Below are 18786 nucleotides of genomic sequence, written 5' to 3'. Positions count from 1 at the left end.
ACAGCTTCTATGCCTCTTTATTTATCCCCTGAATTTATTTATAAAGAGGAATCATATCTCCTCTCAGCCTTTATTTGCCTAGACTAAATCGAACTCCTTTGTTCTCTCCACCTAAAGACAGATATTCCATTCTCTCATTTGTCACAGGAGCCTTTCTGAGAACTGCATCTGTTCCGAATTGTTTATCTTTCTTGAGCACAGATGACCAGAACTGTACACAGTATTCCAAAGGAAGATTTAGCAGCATTTTATAAAATAATACATTTTCCTCTCTCTACTAAAAATATCTTTTCTAATATTCCCTAGAACAGTTATGCCGAAAATTCAGAAACCTTCCCTCAAGGCTTCTTAGCTGGCACCCTGGGTGAAAGTCTCAGCATTATGTATATGATATCATGTTTACCAGAGATGAGAGCCTAGAGATGTTGCTCAAAGCTGTAGCTCATGTCTTCTTCATTCATTTCCCTTACTATACTATTTGTATCTCTCTCCTGCACTCCTACCCTTTACTTTTGGAGGTAGAATTTTCTTACCTTTCCTACTCTAGTTCCATTTTTAATTCTATTTTTTTTTTTTTAATTTTCCCTGTGATTTTTTCCTCTTTCTTTATTATTTTTCAACCTCTTGACTAGTCAAACTCTTACGATTTTTCTTCCTAACTGTTTTCTCCTCGTCTTTTGAGCTCATCTCTCTTTTGGGCTTAATAACTTGCCATTTTATATTCTGGCATTGTCTTCTGCTGTGTTTATTCAAATTAAGATGCAACTGAAGATGAGACTGTATTATTACATTAAATTCAGTTTTTCAAGGATTCTAACAGTTCCTCTTACAATGCATTTATCTTTTCTACTCCTCACAATAATTTTTAATTTTATTTTGCATTTCTATTTCTAATTGCTTTTTTTAATCCATACTTACATCACTAGTCCTAACCCTAGTTTCTTGTTTACTAGTGTTAATCCTACTGAACCTCACCTCCACTGGGAATTTTAGTGAGTTGATTTCTGAGGTTTGATTTCAAGGTATGATTTAGCAATACAGGCTGGTTTCTTCTTTTTCTTCAAGCTTTGCTTCCTTATGGAGTGTCTATTGACTCTACAGCCCTTGTATGCTCTTCTGATTTATGGCCTCATAGTAACTCTATCTGGGGACAAATACTTTTTAAGATGATGCCTTTATGTAGGTATTAATTCCAAAATCAAGAGAAATCATCTTAGGAATTGAAGGGCCCAGGAAGGGGTGAAGCATACAGATGATGCCATATCACTTATGGAGCACTTTAGAATCCATTTTCTCCTATGACATTCATCAACCTCCAGCAGCAGTTGTTAAAAGCAAAGATATAAAATGCAATCCATTCATATATCAACTACCACCAATAAAAAAGCCCTTCCTCTTATTAAACAAAATTTTAAGATAGCATGCAGTCTCATCTGCTGTCCTGGCAAGAATTTTTCATGAATCAACATGACTTGGAGAATATCTTTATTCTTTTAAGCATAAATGCCCAAAACATCTAAGCATATGTTATTAACTTAGCATAAAATCTCTAAAACTGAAAAGCATTAATATTTATATATCTGTCAACTCATTTAGATGACAATTTTTAATTTTTTTTCTTTTCCAGAAACATGGCAGCAAATAGCTTACTCCTGTGAGAGAAAATAAAATCTACTATTATCCCAACAGTAAGAATGAGAAGAGGAAGAAATGTCACAGAGAATAAGAAAAATGAGTAATTAAATAAAAGCTATTCCAAGCTTTAAGGGAAACTGGATTGCAAATGTAGGATTCCACAAATTTCAATCCTAAATGCTATGTACATAAAAGATTTTCCCATCATAAACTATGTACTTTATAATAGGGGTAAAAAGGAGGTCATCTTCCTCCTATTCTTTATGAGGCTAATCTGTCTAAAAAATCTAATGTTGAACAAAGTCTAGCATGGGGTTTTTTTCCAACAGTAAGTACCAAACCTACTGACAACATTGCGCTGTTTTCCAAAAATAGTACATCCACAGACAGCAGAAGTAAGTTGCCAAAACAGAGAAGAACCAAAGCTAAACTTAGTAGATTTGCCCACTACCACTGGAAAAGGAATTTTTTCACAATTCATAAAATAACCAAACTAAGATAGCAAATGCTTACTCAGTTTTTACTGCATCTCCACTCACATAAACATCCAATAAAGTAATTTTAAGTTAAACTTGCTTTTAATAAGAATCTAGGTAAAGACTGAAGAATGGGCTCAGAAAGCCCTAACTACAGAGAAAATCTGTTTTAGTACAAAATCTAATAAGCTTTCTACAGTATTAAGTTACTCAGAAAAATGCTGGATGGGGTGCTGGTTTCACTTACACCAGCATAATTCAGAAAGAATTCAACTGAAGTAAATGAAATTATTCCTATGAAAGATCAAAGTAAGATCATTAAGTACCAAAATTGTTGAGACTATGGCAACATATAAACATTAATACTTATTTGCTTTATGACACATTGAACATTATTCAACTTTCAGTCCTTTAGGTTTTAATTATGCATGTAGGATCTGAGATAAACATCTCCCAAATTCCTCCATGATCATCCGCTCAGCTAGACAAACAGAGTAACCTCTTTTTTCTGCCTCTTCAGCTTGCATCAGGAGACAAGCACATACTGCTTTCACTTCTTCCCAAGATATACATACAGCTGGTTCCCTGACAGAGGAAAAGAAACTAGTACAAAATGTCTCAATTTTAAATACACAAAATAATTTAAAAGACAAACTGCAAAACTCAGTTAAGAGTTGGAATGCACAGAGCTGAATCCGAGTAGCTGCACTGTTACTGTAAGATACATCCTTGTAGGAATTTCACTGTTCTACACTGAATAGCTTCAGCTTCTGACAGATTGCTTCTGAGTTTTTCTAATTTATCACATGGAAGACTGTGTTCACACTACATAACAAATCTACGCAAATGCTGCCCAACAGGTGCAGACAGGGAAAGCTTGTACAACAAGCCTCTTCCTCCATCTGCATGCAATAATCAGATCCTGCCTTATGCACAAGGAAATGTGTTAAAAAGGCTTAGTCAGGGTCTAGGAGGTACTAAATGTAAATTCAGTCTATTGCTGCTAAAGAAAACAGCACCAAGCCCCTTAAGGATTCCCTGAATGGCACCTCAGCAGTCTTGCTTTGAATAAACTCTTGAAAATACCAGTCGTTAACATCATAACTCATTCTGCTACATTAATAACAACTCATCCTACTGTGTGATTCAAGCAAAGGCATAACTTGGCACCATCTACCCCATCAATATACTACCAACAGCAGAAATTGATAAAATATTTTAAAAATATATCATCAGAAAGTATTTTAAAAATGGAATTAAGATAAGAATTTCTAAGTAATGTTTGATGCAAAGAAGCAAAGAAAATTATATATGCAAACTGAAAATTTTAGAGCCTGGAGTAAAGCTCCCTAAAATCCATTAAGATGTGGTTTAATTAATTTTAATTATTATTAACAGGTGTTTCTATTTATTAGCCAAATGACTATAAACCAACCAAAAATAGAGTTTAGGCTACAACTGTGTTAGAAAGCATAACAACATTAGGATATTTTACAATCCAAATTGCCAACACAAATAAAATTGACAGGAGGTGGACCAAAGGAATGGGAGAGATGGCAAAGGAGCAGTGATATAAACATGCTTATTAATTGAACATCACAAACATGTTAATAACATAATTTTCTTAGTACTTCTTTGGTCAAGGTTTTGTTAGAAATGAATGCTTGAACACAGAAAAATTTAAGAACAGAGAAACTGAAGGAAAAACATAAAGTAGCTAAGGGGGAAAAAAGTTGAGAGAATGAAATATGTGCTCTGTACATAAATAACTGCTGTTTTGTAAGCAGAACTAATACATATATCCCTGAACTCTGTATACTATATTCTTAAAGGATAGTTATAGCCTCTCCTTTAGATATTTTTTTATTTATAGAAGCAAGATGGCATATACTATGTGAAGTGATTCTTTGTATATAAGCCATCTGTCATTTTCATCACTATTTCTTAGATAATTATGATAATGGTTACACAAAAAATTAATAAAGTCAAACCAATGGATTATGCAGTGCTATTTCCAAGTATTCACCTGTCTGTCTTCAATTTTGGTAACTCTTCAAATGTTGATGTTAAAACTGGGCTATTTCCTTCATCATTTCCAATGTCCATGTAGTTTAGCACATTGAACTGTTTTTTTTCATCTGGACTTTCTTCATAATTTTTGCAACCAATGCATTTGCAAATAGAGGAACACATAATTTTAGCCTGGCAAATATAGAATATTTAGAATAAAAATTGTATAAATCTTAAATAAAACGTACATTTGAGCAACCATTGGAGCCATACCACCAGGCACTTATTCTAGATGTGCTGCTGGTCTGGGATACTCCCAGAGCGAAACCATCAGTATCAATAAAGTAAGGAAGCAAGACAGGTTTTTTTCCATGGATTCTCTGTGGAGACTGATGTTCTGTACATGGACAAATCACTCCTCCCCTCAATTTGTGGATAACTTTGCAAGATAACAAAATACCACAGATAGAAACTACCGGGATTAGCAGAAAACCATTCCTCACTTCTTCTGGAGCAAGTCATGGGCTGAGAGCTCCTGATACTGAAAATTTTAGCTGACCAACTTCAGCCAGATTCAGTTCTTTAAAGACATGACAAGAAAGAGACTGTGCTTCTTTTTTGCAACTAGTAGTTACAGAATATAATCAATGTTAAGGTAGTAAGTGATGAGAGGAAAGTTCACCTGACTCACCTCAAAGCACTCACAGTAATTCTTGAGGCATCCCGAGCGCTTGCAATTACATCCTTTGTTATGGTGAGGTTTAATTTCTCCTAGTTTTCTTTTCCCAATCTTTGGTAAGAAAGCTTCTGGGTTTCTATCAAGACAGGCCTAAAACAAAAATGGCTAGATTATGAGAAATTAAAGAAATGTTTTTAAACACCTGAATGACTGTGATCCAATGTTAAATAAGAAGTCCTTTCTTTCCACTCACATCATTGGTGATATGAAGCCCATGGATAAAGGAGTCTTCCATGGCATGTGAGAGCAGGAATTCAAAGATTCCAAAACACTAAGCCAAGTTGGCTCTACCACGGGAAGCAACATACATTGTTTTTATGGAATAATGTAAATGACCCATCTACTCTTCTCTTGGGGCTGGTTTCCTTTCACTGCTGACACTGCTTTCACCAGAAATAAAAAGTTCTCAGTGAAGAAAGTACCCTTGCATACATAGTTACATACATCTCAGAAGTTTTAAACATATCTTTTTTTATTAATGGCCCAATACAAAGACCATTCACTGAAATCAGCATTGGATTGGAACAGCAGGTTTTTATTAGGTCCCAAGACCTCGCAATACCATGGACTACTAAAAGGCAGGTTAAAGAGGTTATATGCCCTTTATGTACAATATTTATGGATGGCACAGGTATGCTTTTGTCAGTGACAAACAAGATCTATTATGCTTTAGAAGATGCCATCTACAGCAGTGAGAGGAATGCTTAGACACCAACAACCCCATCAGCTGAACTACAGATGAGCATCTGATTTGAAAACTAGTTGTTACATACTGACAGCAAAAACTGCTGTGGCTTTGACTGGTTGGATGTGGCAAAGCTCTAACTCTAATTAGATCAATGTCTTGTACAATCCAGAAATGATGTGAATGATACAAAGATTGTTCTGGAGAGTTGCATACAAGAAGCACAAAGCCATTAATATATCCTTAAAGCATCTGCAGTAGAGTAAGACTTTTCATTATCACTTTAAAAATTTCAAAACATAATATACATATTAGCTTAAATTATTGCCCAGATTGTGCAGTTCGACATACATGCAAAAATTATCCCACATATTATTCTTTATTCCACTAGTAAAATCAATCTCCAAATGTAGAAGCAACCTGCTTCTCACTAGTGCAGGTTTCAGTGTCGCTGCCAGGAAAGCCAACTTTGCATTGCTGCATGGGTCAACCAGTAAGACTAACACAGACAACTGCAGAAGATCTGTCAATGAGAATAATAATTCGGATAGTAATAATTTGTTTTCCTTTAACTACTGTCTGACTTTGGGATACAATAAATTTTCCTTCACATGAAAAAATTTTCTGAAATTAAATTTGGGTTTGAATACTTCCTTCCAAGAATAAAAATTATCATTCAGTTAACACATCAGTAGTTTTAATCCAAAGTATCAGAAGTTCTATAAAAGGAAGGAAATAAATCCCTAAATTTCTTTATGTAAGAATAATACAGAGGCAACACATAACTTCATTTATGTTAAAAATAACATATTTCAAATGCTGTAACTAGTGGAAGAAACAATACTGCTATATTTTTCACACAAGAAGCTGATACCAATGTGTATTGTATTTTTTTTTTTACCTTAATGGCTTTAAATCGCTCAGTTTCATGAAGTTGATTGTTGTAACAATTATTGCAGTTGCAGTTGTTGCAAAAATCACCATTGGCAAAACAATCACAATATCTATGATTAACATGTAAAATAACATAAGAAATGAAAAGATTAACTGGTTTAAGTGCAAATTTTTAAATTTAAAGTCTACTTCTATGCAGAATGTTTAGTTTCTTCTCATGAAAAATGTTCCTTCCTCTGTAACTTAATCACATCCAAACCCAGACAAAGAGCTTCTCTCTCTTTCAGTTTTGCATTTGGTAAAATACAGCCAGTCCATCAACGAATCAAACATTAATTATTGTGTATACATCTCTGTGCATATTATTTATGAAAGAAAGCAGCAGCAAGACAGAGAAATTGTATTTTAGTATACAGAATTTACATTCTACATAGGATTTTCCAGATATGCTCTGAACAATTCTTCTAGCTTCTCTTTTTATTTTTCATACTTTGGATTATATGCAGTCATCTACACCTCTGCACCAAGCTTGTGTGACACTAGTTTATGTCAGCTGTGGATCTTTCTAACTCAATATCAGATGAGTAATTTTTGACACGTATGTACTGTTCATTTGAAAGCACACATTTCTTGTATGTTTATCCTTTCATCTATACACTATTATTAGCATTTATTAAATGTTGAAAAACTGTTACTTACAATTTAAGACACTGAGATTTTGTGCAGTTACATGGTTTCTTAGACTTTGTAACCCCTGAACCAAAAGATAGGCTACACAAGTTGAAAAAGGAAAAAAAATTAGAAAAAAATACACAAATATAACTACAATGAAAACTAATTGTTCTATAGTTTTGAAACAATAAATACTGATTTTATTTTTTACACCAATATTGGTGCTACTTAACAAGTGTGGCCTCACAGAATACATGAGAAAAAGAGAATAAGCAACCTGTAATCTCCCTCTATCCACTAGCTGTCACTACTTGGGACAGGTCTGCCCTTAGTCCTACAAACTGGTAACGGTTGTGCAACTGCAAAGCTCTCTCACCTTTCACACTGGGGTTGCACCTGCCTCTTATTTAAAAATGATCTGCAATTAAATATTATTAAAATAATTCCATTAGTGTTAGAAATACAGGCTAAACACATGCTAATTAGATTTGGAAACATATACATTAACTTAGAAAATTAAATGTTTTTCAGGCAAATGGACAGCACAACTGCACTGATCCTAAGAAAACCTGAAACCATGCTACATAGTCTTGACCGCCAGCAACTGGCAGCATGACTACTGAGATATATACACAAAGCACTCTTACAGATTTGCATTTTTGTTACGAGAAAGTAGCAGCTATGCAACATGAAAATGTCTAGGTGTCATTGCCACTTTAAAATTCAAAAGTCATCATGGATGTAAGACGTTTCACGCATCTTACCCCTCTGAGTTCATTTTCACTGGCCCGTGCAGATTTGTTTCTAGATGGAATGTGGCAGAACTAGCTACTGGTTGTAAGGTTCCATTTTCAAACTGTTCAAGATAAAATGCATATATCCTGTTTATGTTAACTTTAAAAAAAATACTCTTGTAAGTTAACAGAGAAAAGTAACACAAAGAAAATGTTTCTGGGATAATTTGATTGCCAAAGTTACTGATAAAAACTCATGGAAGTAGAGAGTCATGAAAACTGCATGCATCTCCTCTTGGAAACTATTCAGTATGTCAAGAATCCCATTTCTCCCAATGCAAAGAACCAAGAACAGCTTTCAGGGCCGCAGTGTTGGTGCACTATTTTCAATTTACTGGTAATTCTAGGTTCAGTTGCTTTTAATTCCAGTAATCAGTTGAAACTGGCTAGTGACTTGATGATTTATGTTATGTTCAGCTGCAATATGACATCTAATTGGTTGAAAAGTAAGCAAAATTTAAAAAAATAATCAGCTCACAGGCCAAGAAAACACACTGTTGTATCTTCAGACATACAATTAATAAGGGCCTGGTTATGGAGGGAGACAAGGGAAGAACAATTAGGATTATGCTGTTATTACTGGTAATGGAGGGACAGTGAATAATTGTAAATCACTGTTATTTTAACAGGTAATTAATCTAGCTGGCCATAAAGAAGAGGAAAATTAATGTATTTAAAGGAAGGGAAAAAATCTAGGAAACAACTAATTTAGGATAAAGTTAGAGAAGAATTACAAGCCTGTCTACACCACTGCTCCAGAATGTTTAGGAACTAATTTGCAGATATACCACCTTTAGAGACGAAAGACTCCCTAGGTCAATGTTCGATCTGACCCTTGGGTTTTTTCTTCCCTCTTTTATGATAGTGGCTGCTATCCACAAACCATTTGCTGTGTTTGTATCAACATCACATATTCCCTTCACAAATCAAAAGTTAACAATTAAAAATTTGCAGTGATTTTTGCTGCCACCTCTGTTGGAAGTAACACATGAGAAGCCAAACATCTGCAAAGATTTTTAGTCTTCTGTTCAATTTTCATCAACAAAAAAGATAATCAACAAAAATTATAAAGACTTAATGACTGTTAAATCCTAATCAAGACAAAAGAGTGTAAAAAATCCTACTGGAAGAAAATATTCCCTTTCTGCTGGCAAAAGTCAATGTTCTTTCCTTCACCCCAAAAGAGTCTTAAAATGGTTCTCAGAAATAACATAATCTATATAATACCAAATTCAAGGTTTCAAAACTGGAATAAATTTATTTTTCTTATGGAAAACTGTATTTTTAATTCTGGTATTACTTCTAGAATATGTTGAAATCAGAAATCTTTATATGCAGAAGGAATACTGTGTGCAGAACTAATCTGTCCAAACCAGCTAAACTGTCTTTAGAAAATGCATACAATTGTTACTTCCCAACATAGACTTCTCAACCCATTTTAAGAAAAGGGAGAATAGTGTATGTTGTACTTAACAAGTTTAAAGGATAAAGCTTACTTACCTCTTGTTCATTCAGAACCAGTTCACCTGGAACAGGCAAAACCTGCCCCAGTACACCTGTCACAGGGTTGTCCACATCTGGAAAGAAGACATTTACCTGAAGACAGCAGAACTACTCACAGTGTATAAAGTTTCATTTATGCATAAATATTTTTTGAATTAAGCATACAGGTAAATTGGTATCTTCAACTTCTTTTGTTAATAAAAAAAATTACCTGAGGTTGTCTGTCCTCTGTTAGCACTTTTTCCTACAACTTAGTTTCGAATCCAAACTTACTCTACAATAAATAGTGTCTATGAAGGACTTAGAAGTTTTTTCTCCAGAAATGTTTTTCTCATTGCAAAAATCAAGTATAAAAACCTGACCACACAAAAATACCCCTGACAGAAGAACCCACCATCAATTTGTTAGCTAGGAATTTGAGCATAGGATTTTACTCTATGACATCAAGTACATTTAAATTCAAATGCCATAGACTTAAAATATTTTGATAAAATAAGAAAAATATCAGAAACAATTAAATATATTTATCTTGAGTTCATATTTTACAAATTTCCAGAGTTCTGAGAGAGCATTTGGAATATAGGTCTTTAGCTTATGAAAAAAATTACTAAAAACCCATGGAGAAAACCATAGCTGTAAGAGTAAGCCTTTGTGTAAGTCCTGGTGAAGAACTGCATTAAGTGAGCATCCTGGCCTGTGCAGAAAAAAGCAAGCATCAGTCATAGTAAGATTACAAGATGAATCTTATACCTCTACTTACTTCCTTCCCATCTAAAGAAAGAAAAATAAATGGAAGCCAAAGGACAGCTTAATTCAAAAGTTGAAGAGATTAGTCCCTAGAAACTTTTAGATATAATTGCTGTACTCAATTCTTTTACTTGCTATGAAGATGAGTAAAACAGAAGGAAGGTCAAGCAAATAAAAACTAAAAAAACATACGCCAGTGTACTCCTCAGCTTTTTCTTCCCTACCATTACAGCAAATGAAAGAGAGTTTGAACGAACATGACCTTTAACTTGAATGTGCCTGGTTTACTCTTCTGATGGCTTCTGACATATAAGTAAACAGGCTCCATACCTGGAGCATCTGCTGAGAGATGCTCACACTCAGCACCTATTGATATTGAGAACAGTATCTGTGCTTGTATAGTGTCTAATATTAAAAGGCTTTGTTTTCACAGTGCCATCAAAATGCACCACTGAAATAAAATTATAATAATAAATAATGAAATAAACCACGTCAATAATGTTTTTGAGGAAGCTATATGTAGGTAAAGAAATATTTATTTAAATTAAAACTAAACTATACTCAAATACTTTGTTACTGCTCAGATGAAAATGTGTTATTCCATCTAAACAGCATTAACTTTAGGACTTCAGAAATTACTTTCTTTAAAAACTGATAGCATTTCAAGTTCACATAATTATGTAAATATTAGTGAGACATTCTGAATCCCAAGGCGAAAGTATACCCATAGCCCGCAACGCTGCTCTTCATTTATAGACAAACAGTGACACTTGGTGGCAAGCTAGGGTAAATGCAAACGTATGCAGCTGTTTATGCTAAATGTGCTTTATATGGAAAATAATCTGCATATTAAAAACTTTCAATAAATTCAACATATCCATTACATCATTCTTATTACACTGAAGCGCCTAGCAATTTTTTAATTATAAAATGAAGTAAAATAATAACTGGTGATAGCTACACTAGCTTTGGCTCACGTCCCACTGTTGCTGCTTAAGAACATAAACACATGCATTTGCATATTAACAATCTATCTGTGATATACCGTCTGACAGGCTAGAGATAATTTTCATTTTTATTGTACCTGATTGAACATAATTATGTTGGTCATGATACTCAGGAACTAGATGAACTGGTTTTAGTCCTTGTGTGCCACAACTGTTTATACAGAGTATTTGAGTACCTCCTTCCAACTGACAGATAACCTGGAATGGATAACTAATGATTAGGTTTCACCTAAGAAACTGTAATTCTAAGCATATAAATATAAAAGTTTTCCTAAGAGTACCACCTGTCTTATAAAGCTTCCTAATCACAGACTGGAATCTCTCAAATGGGATCATTATGCATTAAGATGTTTGGGTTTTGACCCTTAATTTATTTTTGGAAGCAGCTATTGAGATCTACCACTGTAGCTCCTCAACCTAGGTCATATGGATTCCTGCTTCTCCAAATTGCTCCATGGGGCTTTGGAGAGCATATTCTAGCTATTTACTAGTCCGCTGTCTTCAGATTCAGTTTCCTAACCAGAACATGCCATTGTAATTGTTCATGTTTCATTTCATTTATTTAGCCGTGATTTTAAATCAAGACTTTTCCTTTGGAGGAAGTAATCTTCTCATTTGTTTTTTTTGGTTTCCAGCTGTTAAATAGAAAGTAATGTGTTTTATATATATATAAAGTAGCACTGTAACTAGATAAAATTTAGACTATGAGTCCAAGGAAGGAACTGCCTTATTATTCTTGATACAGCACTTACTAAGTGGGACTTCTTGATGCTAGCATGGTACAAATAAGTTAATTTTCTCTAGCATATGATTTTGTTATCAATTACAGGATATAATTACCACAGGGTTGGAATCATTTCTGTGTGAACATCTGGATTCCTCTGCTACACTGTGTAATGCTAATAACTTGCAGCCAGACTCGTCAATATTTGAACTCTGAAAAATTGCTCTGTCTTGGTGATTCTTGATAACAGTACTAACTGCCTCTCTTACCTCAGCCTGAAATACAATGTTTTAAATCTTAACAGGCATGCTTTAAAATCTACTTTAAATTCCAAGCAAATACAATAAATTTAAAAATTTATCTGCATAAATCATATATTTTAAAGCAAGGATTGTATTCAAATGTAATACTGAGAATAGTTAATTTACTTGTCAATGGCAGAATGATTTTTGCTCATATTTCAAGTAAAAATATTCCTGAAGAATAACAATGAACAGTAACATACTTTACAGTAACAATGGCGTTCAGTGTCCCCAGAATCATGAAGCATCAACTGATTTCTAAACTGCCCTGGAGAAGTTAGGCAATAGTCACAGCAAATTATACAAAACAAGAATTAATCTTGAATTATATAACTTGACTGGGGATTATTGGGATTTACTCTAAGTAAGAAGTAGTCATGGGTGACTGGTCTGCAAATTCAGTTATACCTATAAATTAGATTGTTCCAAAATTAACTTTTGTTACGGTGATCAACTACTGTGTGTCATGGCATTCCATCATAGATGTGGTGCCACTTGCATTTGTTGAAAACCAATTTATCACCTTCTTGCTGATCCATTACCTTATTACAGTGTCATCTTCACAAAAGTCACACTTCCAGATGAGGCCTTGCCCCTCTCAGTACACACTTTAAAAAACTGAATGGACAATCTTGAAAAACCTGGCTACAAAATTCCAGTAATTTTCAGAAATCTCCCTTTCATGAAATATCTGCATTTCTATAATTTGTCTTGCACAGATCTAGGAAATTATATTTGAAAAATTCAAGCATTTTAAGAGAATAATTAAGTTGCAAAGAACATCTTTCCATAGGCAGTGAATGCTAATGTTAAAGCCAGATTTTCATCCCCAGCTCTGTTCCTTTATATACACTGCACATGTGATAAAGGCTCAAATACTAATCAGCTCCCCAAGGGTATTTGGCAGAGCCCCACCAGGCAGTTTGTGTTCAGGCGGCCTTAGGAGAAGCCCGCTCCCTAACTGGCCTGAACAGGAACCAGAATGTGCAAGTGGCAGACAGGAGCCAACCAGACTTGAGCCAACAGGAACAGAAACAGGAGAAAAACCCAGATGCTGTTCTCCCTTCCGCCACAATGTAGCAGTGTAGAAATCTACGCAGCAACATTTTTCTTTCCCTCTCTTTTGTGAGCAGATCAGATAGCACAATGTTTGAAAGAACATGTTACCCTCTGGCACTTAGAATAAATCCCATTTTAGATATTCAACACTTGGACAGATTCTTCCAATAATAATAAAATCTTGCATGCATACTTACTATTTCATCACAGACAGAAGAACTAGTCTGAGGTAAGCCACAGATATCACTGGAAGATTCTAGTACATAAAATAAAGCATGTTTTGTTTACAAAAAGATCAGTGTTTTATACCAAGAACTCCTTTGCAGCATCAATGAAAGAGATTTTGATGTCACTACAGCACGACATTCTTGTGAAAGAAATATTTAATATTCTTTTGTAACAGCCTTGCTGGGAAAAACAGACTTCACTCTGTGTCTTTTTGATGTCTTTAAAAGGTTTATTGTGCCCATTTGGCACAAATTCATTTAGCTTCAGGATAAACTACCTTGTAAGATCAAATCTAGCAGTCAGTTTAACCCTGAGCAGGATTGTGAACAGCTTATGGGCAGAACACATCAAACAACTGCTCACAAGGTTACTGTCATCAGCAGCATCAGTGCAAACCACCTAACTTTCATAACTGGTGGGCAAACTTGAAAGGGAAATAAAAACATGGTTCAACTCAAAGAAAAAAAAAAAATTGTGTTGCAAGAAGGAATATCTTCTTCGCAGTCCCCTGAAGGAACGGGGAGGTGGTATGAGAGGAAGGGAAAATCAAAAGTAAGACTGAAGTACGTGGTTGAAGCAACATGAACATACATGAATGAACAGTGGTCCATTCTCCTTAGTTATATTAACATTATCCAAAAAGGGTCATATTGCACTTTGCCAAATCCAGAAATTAATTATTTAGCCATTTAAATCCTCCCCTAAACTTATAAGAGGAGAAAAATAAAAATTAAAAAAAAATCCCCCTCAATCACTTAGGGCACCTACCACTTAAGCAATTGGTCAAGTTTTGTAACTGTATAGTACTGTTTTGCATTCCTTTAAATTGGTCATACAAATACATTTATTCTTACCTGCAACTGGAGGTATAAATGATCTGAACACCTGAAGAAAAGAATGTTTTATTTATATTTCATGCATTAAATGATTAATTTTTAAAAAGCCAAATGAATAAACAAAAAAACTGACTTAAAGAGGCCTTGGAAATTGGAAGTTATTTACATTTTCATGTCATAATCAAGCACATAAATGCTGTGGCCTATCAGGATTACCAGATACCGTTATATACCTTGAATAGTATCTCTGCTTTTTCTGCTCAACATATAGTTATGGTTCAGATCTAATGCATTTACAACTATAATAGCATCATACTTAATGCCTACATCTGTATTTTCAAAACCAAACCAAATGAATAGAAAATGGAACAAAGACAGAAACCAACTATTTTCTAGTTTCAAATTAGAATTGAGATTTTTTTGAAGTAGACAATTTGCTCTCTATCTGTGTGTGCTGCGCTTCCTTTTAATATAGACAGCAGTTCAGGAGGGTAAGCAAGCAGTGTAGAAATGAATCAGCTTGCTTTATTTCAATAAAATTATTTATAACCTGATTAGAATTTTGTTCTAATACCTTCAAGAAACAAGGCAGATTAAGAAAACATGCAGATTTAGTGTGATAAACTGTAATGATACTAGGAAGACAGCTGGTCAGAAAGATATTTTCTAAATGTCATTTTTAGCTCTTTGTACAGAGATGAACAAATTTTCATTATCTTCAACTTGAATTTGAAGAAAGCAACTGTTAAGCATTAATCACATCTGTATTTTCTAGAGGCTTCCACCAGTCTTTTGAATCTTATTAATGGTTCAAAAGATTGAAGGTCTTGGTTATTAAAGAACTACTGATAATATTGAGCACGTGTGTAAACAACCTTCCAAGCCAGAGATACTTTAAAACTATAACCGTAACCTGAAATCAGAAAGAAAACCAAAACACGTAAGGCAAATGTCACAGTAGAGCTCAAGCATCTCAGGACGCCACTGGGAAACATACTGGGCTGGGTAGTGTCAGCAATGATTTCTGTGATAGGAGGTTTCCTGCACAGACAGCCCCGCAGCTGCCACCTGGCTTCAGCCTGGCACCTCGGTGGAATACTGCAAGGGAAAACCAGACCTCTTTTTCAACCAAGTAATTTTTGTGATTTGGGGGTTTTTCTTAATGCTTTTGATTTTTGAATGTGAAAACAGCACTGTTTGTCAAAATACTTACATGGAAAAAAATGTCAACTGGTATGCTTAATTATTTCAAGATAGCTTCTCAAAGGAAACCTCAGTGCCCCTCTAGAAGCAGCCACAGTGCAAACTTAAGATTTGGAGATTTCTTCAGACGATATTTTACAGCCATAAACAAAGATGCAAGGACACATAAGTATTCTACATATGAATAGCCTGCATTAAGCAGATGGATTTGATCCTGTGAGCATCACAAGAAGTTTTATGCTGCATACCTTTCTAGATAGTAATTGATCCAACATAGAAAATGTAACTTCAAACTATACAGAAAAACTGCCAAACATGGTAAGCAATGGGAAACCCCTCTCTCCTACAAAAATACTTTCCACATGGAGATTTAACAATACAGGCTACAGTTTACTGCTGCAAATAAATTACTTTTTAACTCATTTGGACTATAAATTTTAAGATGACAAGTGTGTCACCTGTGGAACTAAAGAACAAAAGTTTGTACTTTGTACAATTATCTAATAGTTGCTAATACAGATGGTAATATAAAAGCAAAGCGGGCATATTTGTGACATGGTAAGTTTTTTTTAATAAGCAAAATAACTACCCAGCCATTTAAAAATATGGTTCATAACATGGACAAAAAAGAACAGCAGTCAGAACCATATGTTCACACTGCATGCTGTTTCTGGCAACATAAACCAGAAATTTTTTTCTGTATTTACTACTAAGTTTGTTCTAGTATAAAATTTATGACATAACTGTAAATATTATGTGGATCCCATGTAAGTTTTCATGTGGCAGTTCTCCACATTTAAGTCACAAACAAGCATGAATATATAAAAATTCCTATTTCACTTAATCTTACTGGCATCATTCTGACATTTTGATTGACTGTTCCTTCTGGAGAGAAAATGCTTGAAGTTGGAACACTGCAATTTTTGTGCTGCATTGCTACAGAAGAAAGAAAGTGGACACCATTTGAAGGCAGATAAGGTGAATGCATACGTTCAGCTGCTTCTGGAAGATTTAATTCCTTGTATTTTTCAAGATCTTCATCATCACAGCTGTTGTTTCCATGTGGATGTACTTCAACTTTTACTATTGTATTTTGATTTTCAATGGTAAGTGGACACTTGAAGTGATCTAACAAGGTCTCTCCCACATTTACAGTGCATAAATGATTGTCTTGGCTAGATAGCAATCCTTCTTCAATGGGATTATTAATTACTGCAGTTTCCAGATGAAAGTTTTCAGAACTAACAGGATTATTTTGAGTAAATATTTCAGTTACAAGTCCACTGTCTATTACTGATCTTATATCAAGCAATATCTGATTCTCCATAGTCATGGACAGACTGTCAACTGTTTCATATTTTTTTTTTCATTGAAGATAATTAAATTTTCTATTTCAGTATTCTTCTGAATAGTTTTTCTATCTAGAAGTGAATGAAATAGTCTTAACCAAACAACATGTATATAGAATACTGAAGATTAATCCAATTAACATGTAACTGTGAAACTTAAAAACATAATGCTGGAAGAGGTTGTTGGGGTTCTGAATCTAGCTTTCAGAAAATACAGGCCACCATGCCAACACAAACAAGCTGCTTTTACCATAAGAACACATTCTTTCTAACTTTTAAACACATTAACAGCATTCAGAATTGAATCAGAATTTTGCTACTTGGCTTTAGTAGTCAAAAAAAATCAATCAAATTTGATGTAGTACTTAGCTATAATTACGCTGTTTTAAGTTTGTGTCAGTAAGTAGCATGTTAAGACCAAACCTTGTCTGCACTCTCCATGTCACTACTGCCAGTTACTGACAACGCAAGCCAAAGCACCTCTGCCCAGAGTATCACAAGGCCACCACTAAGAAGACATAGGCCAAGATCCACCTGCACTGTCATCACTAATATTTCTGGATTTAGACCACGGCAATATGGGGAGGGTCAAGCTACCCATGTGCCCCTGCTGGGACCGGGATATACCAACCCTCTGAAGGCTCAAGTGTCTCTGACCCATACGCATCAGCCGCTGCCAGCTCTGGGGCGGAGCGGACTAGGAGATCAGCCCTGCCCGGGAGCTCTGGCTGCCCTCCCAACCCATCCCACTTCACCACGCTGGTTTCCAGGGAAGAGAGGAAAGGGAGAGGCCCCACCTCCACCCCGGGCCCTCAGCTGAGTGCCTGTCCCTGCCCCTTCCCTCAGGCAATTCACCTTCCCCCGCAGCAGCCGCCCGCCCCTCAGTCCCCAGACCGTTAATGGCGGCAGGGCACGCGCCAGAGAGCCGCTCCTCGCCAGCGCGGGCGAGTCTCGCGCTCCTCACAGGCAGGCACGAGCACACCCACGGCCTGCGAATTAGCTTGGGTGGTTGGGGGGGGGGGGGGGATTTTTTTGTTTGTTTTGTATTTAAAGTATAATTTCCCTTGGAAATTATCTCACATTACAGGGAGTAAAAGATTAACCAGGACCCTGGTTCTGAGTGAGAGGTTACTTGTGATAACACGTGTAGAAGAGTGCTACTCAGCACTGGTAAGGCCACAGCTGGAGCGCTGAGTCCACTTCCAGGCTCCCCAGTACGAGAGAGAGATGGACACACTGGTGAGGGTCCAGCAACGGGCCATGAAGATGAATAAGGGACTGGAGCATCTCTCCTATGACGAAAGGCTGAGAGAGCTGGGACTGTTCAGCCCAGAAATATAAAATGGAAGGGAGGTTGCAAAGAAGATGGAGCCAGGCTTTTTTCCGTTGGTGCCCAGTGACAGGACCAGAGGCAGTGGGCACAAACTGAAACACCAGAGGTTCCCTCTGAACATCAGGAAACCCCTTCTCACTGTGAGGGTGACTGAGCCCTGGCACAGGTTGCCCAGTGTCCTGGTTTCAGCTGGGATAGAGTTAACTGTCTTCCTAGTAGCTGGTACAGTGCTATGTTTTGAGTTCAGTATGCAAAGAATGTTGATAACACTGATGTTTTCAGTTGTTGCTCAGTAGTGTTTAGACTAATGTCAAGGATTTTTCAGCTTCTCATGCCCAGCCAGTGAGAAAGCTGGAGGGGCACAAGAAGTTGGCACAGGACACAGCCAGGGCACCTGACCCAAACTGGCCAACGGTGTATTCCATACCATGTGACGTCCCATCCAGTACAGAAACGGGGAGGTGGGGGGCAGGGATTCGCCGCTCGGGGGACTGGCTGGGTGTCGGTCGGCGGGTGGTGAGCAATTGCACTGCGTATCATTTGTACATTCCAATCCTTTCATTATTGCTGTTGTCATTTTATTAGTGTTA

General features: G+C 35.9%; 1 protein-coding gene across 1 annotated transcript; it reads right to left on the bottom strand.

Annotated features, from left to right (window-relative positions):
- Positions 1 to 1554: 1554 nt before the first annotated feature.
- TESMIN (testis expressed metallothionein like protein) lies at positions 1555 to 16841 on the bottom strand. The gene is given in 11 exon segments (XM_052810625.1): positions 1555 to 2696; positions 4138 to 4313; positions 4813 to 4950; positions 6447 to 6549; positions 7139 to 7210; positions 7876 to 7967; positions 9406 to 9482; positions 11240 to 11360; positions 13445 to 13503; positions 14330 to 14360; positions 16365 to 16841. Coding segments are annotated over 11 exon segments (1539 nt in total). The 3' UTR covers positions 1555 to 2503.
- Positions 16842 to 18786: the final 1945 nt, after the last annotated feature.

Source organism: Harpia harpyja, chromosome 16 (genome assembly GCF_026419915.1).
Source record: "Harpia harpyja isolate bHarHar1 chromosome 16, bHarHar1 primary haplotype, whole genome shotgun sequence".
NCBI lineage: Eukaryota > Metazoa > Chordata > Aves > Accipitriformes > Accipitridae > Harpia > Harpia harpyja.
This window is presented reverse-complemented; position numbering and strand designations above follow the sequence as displayed.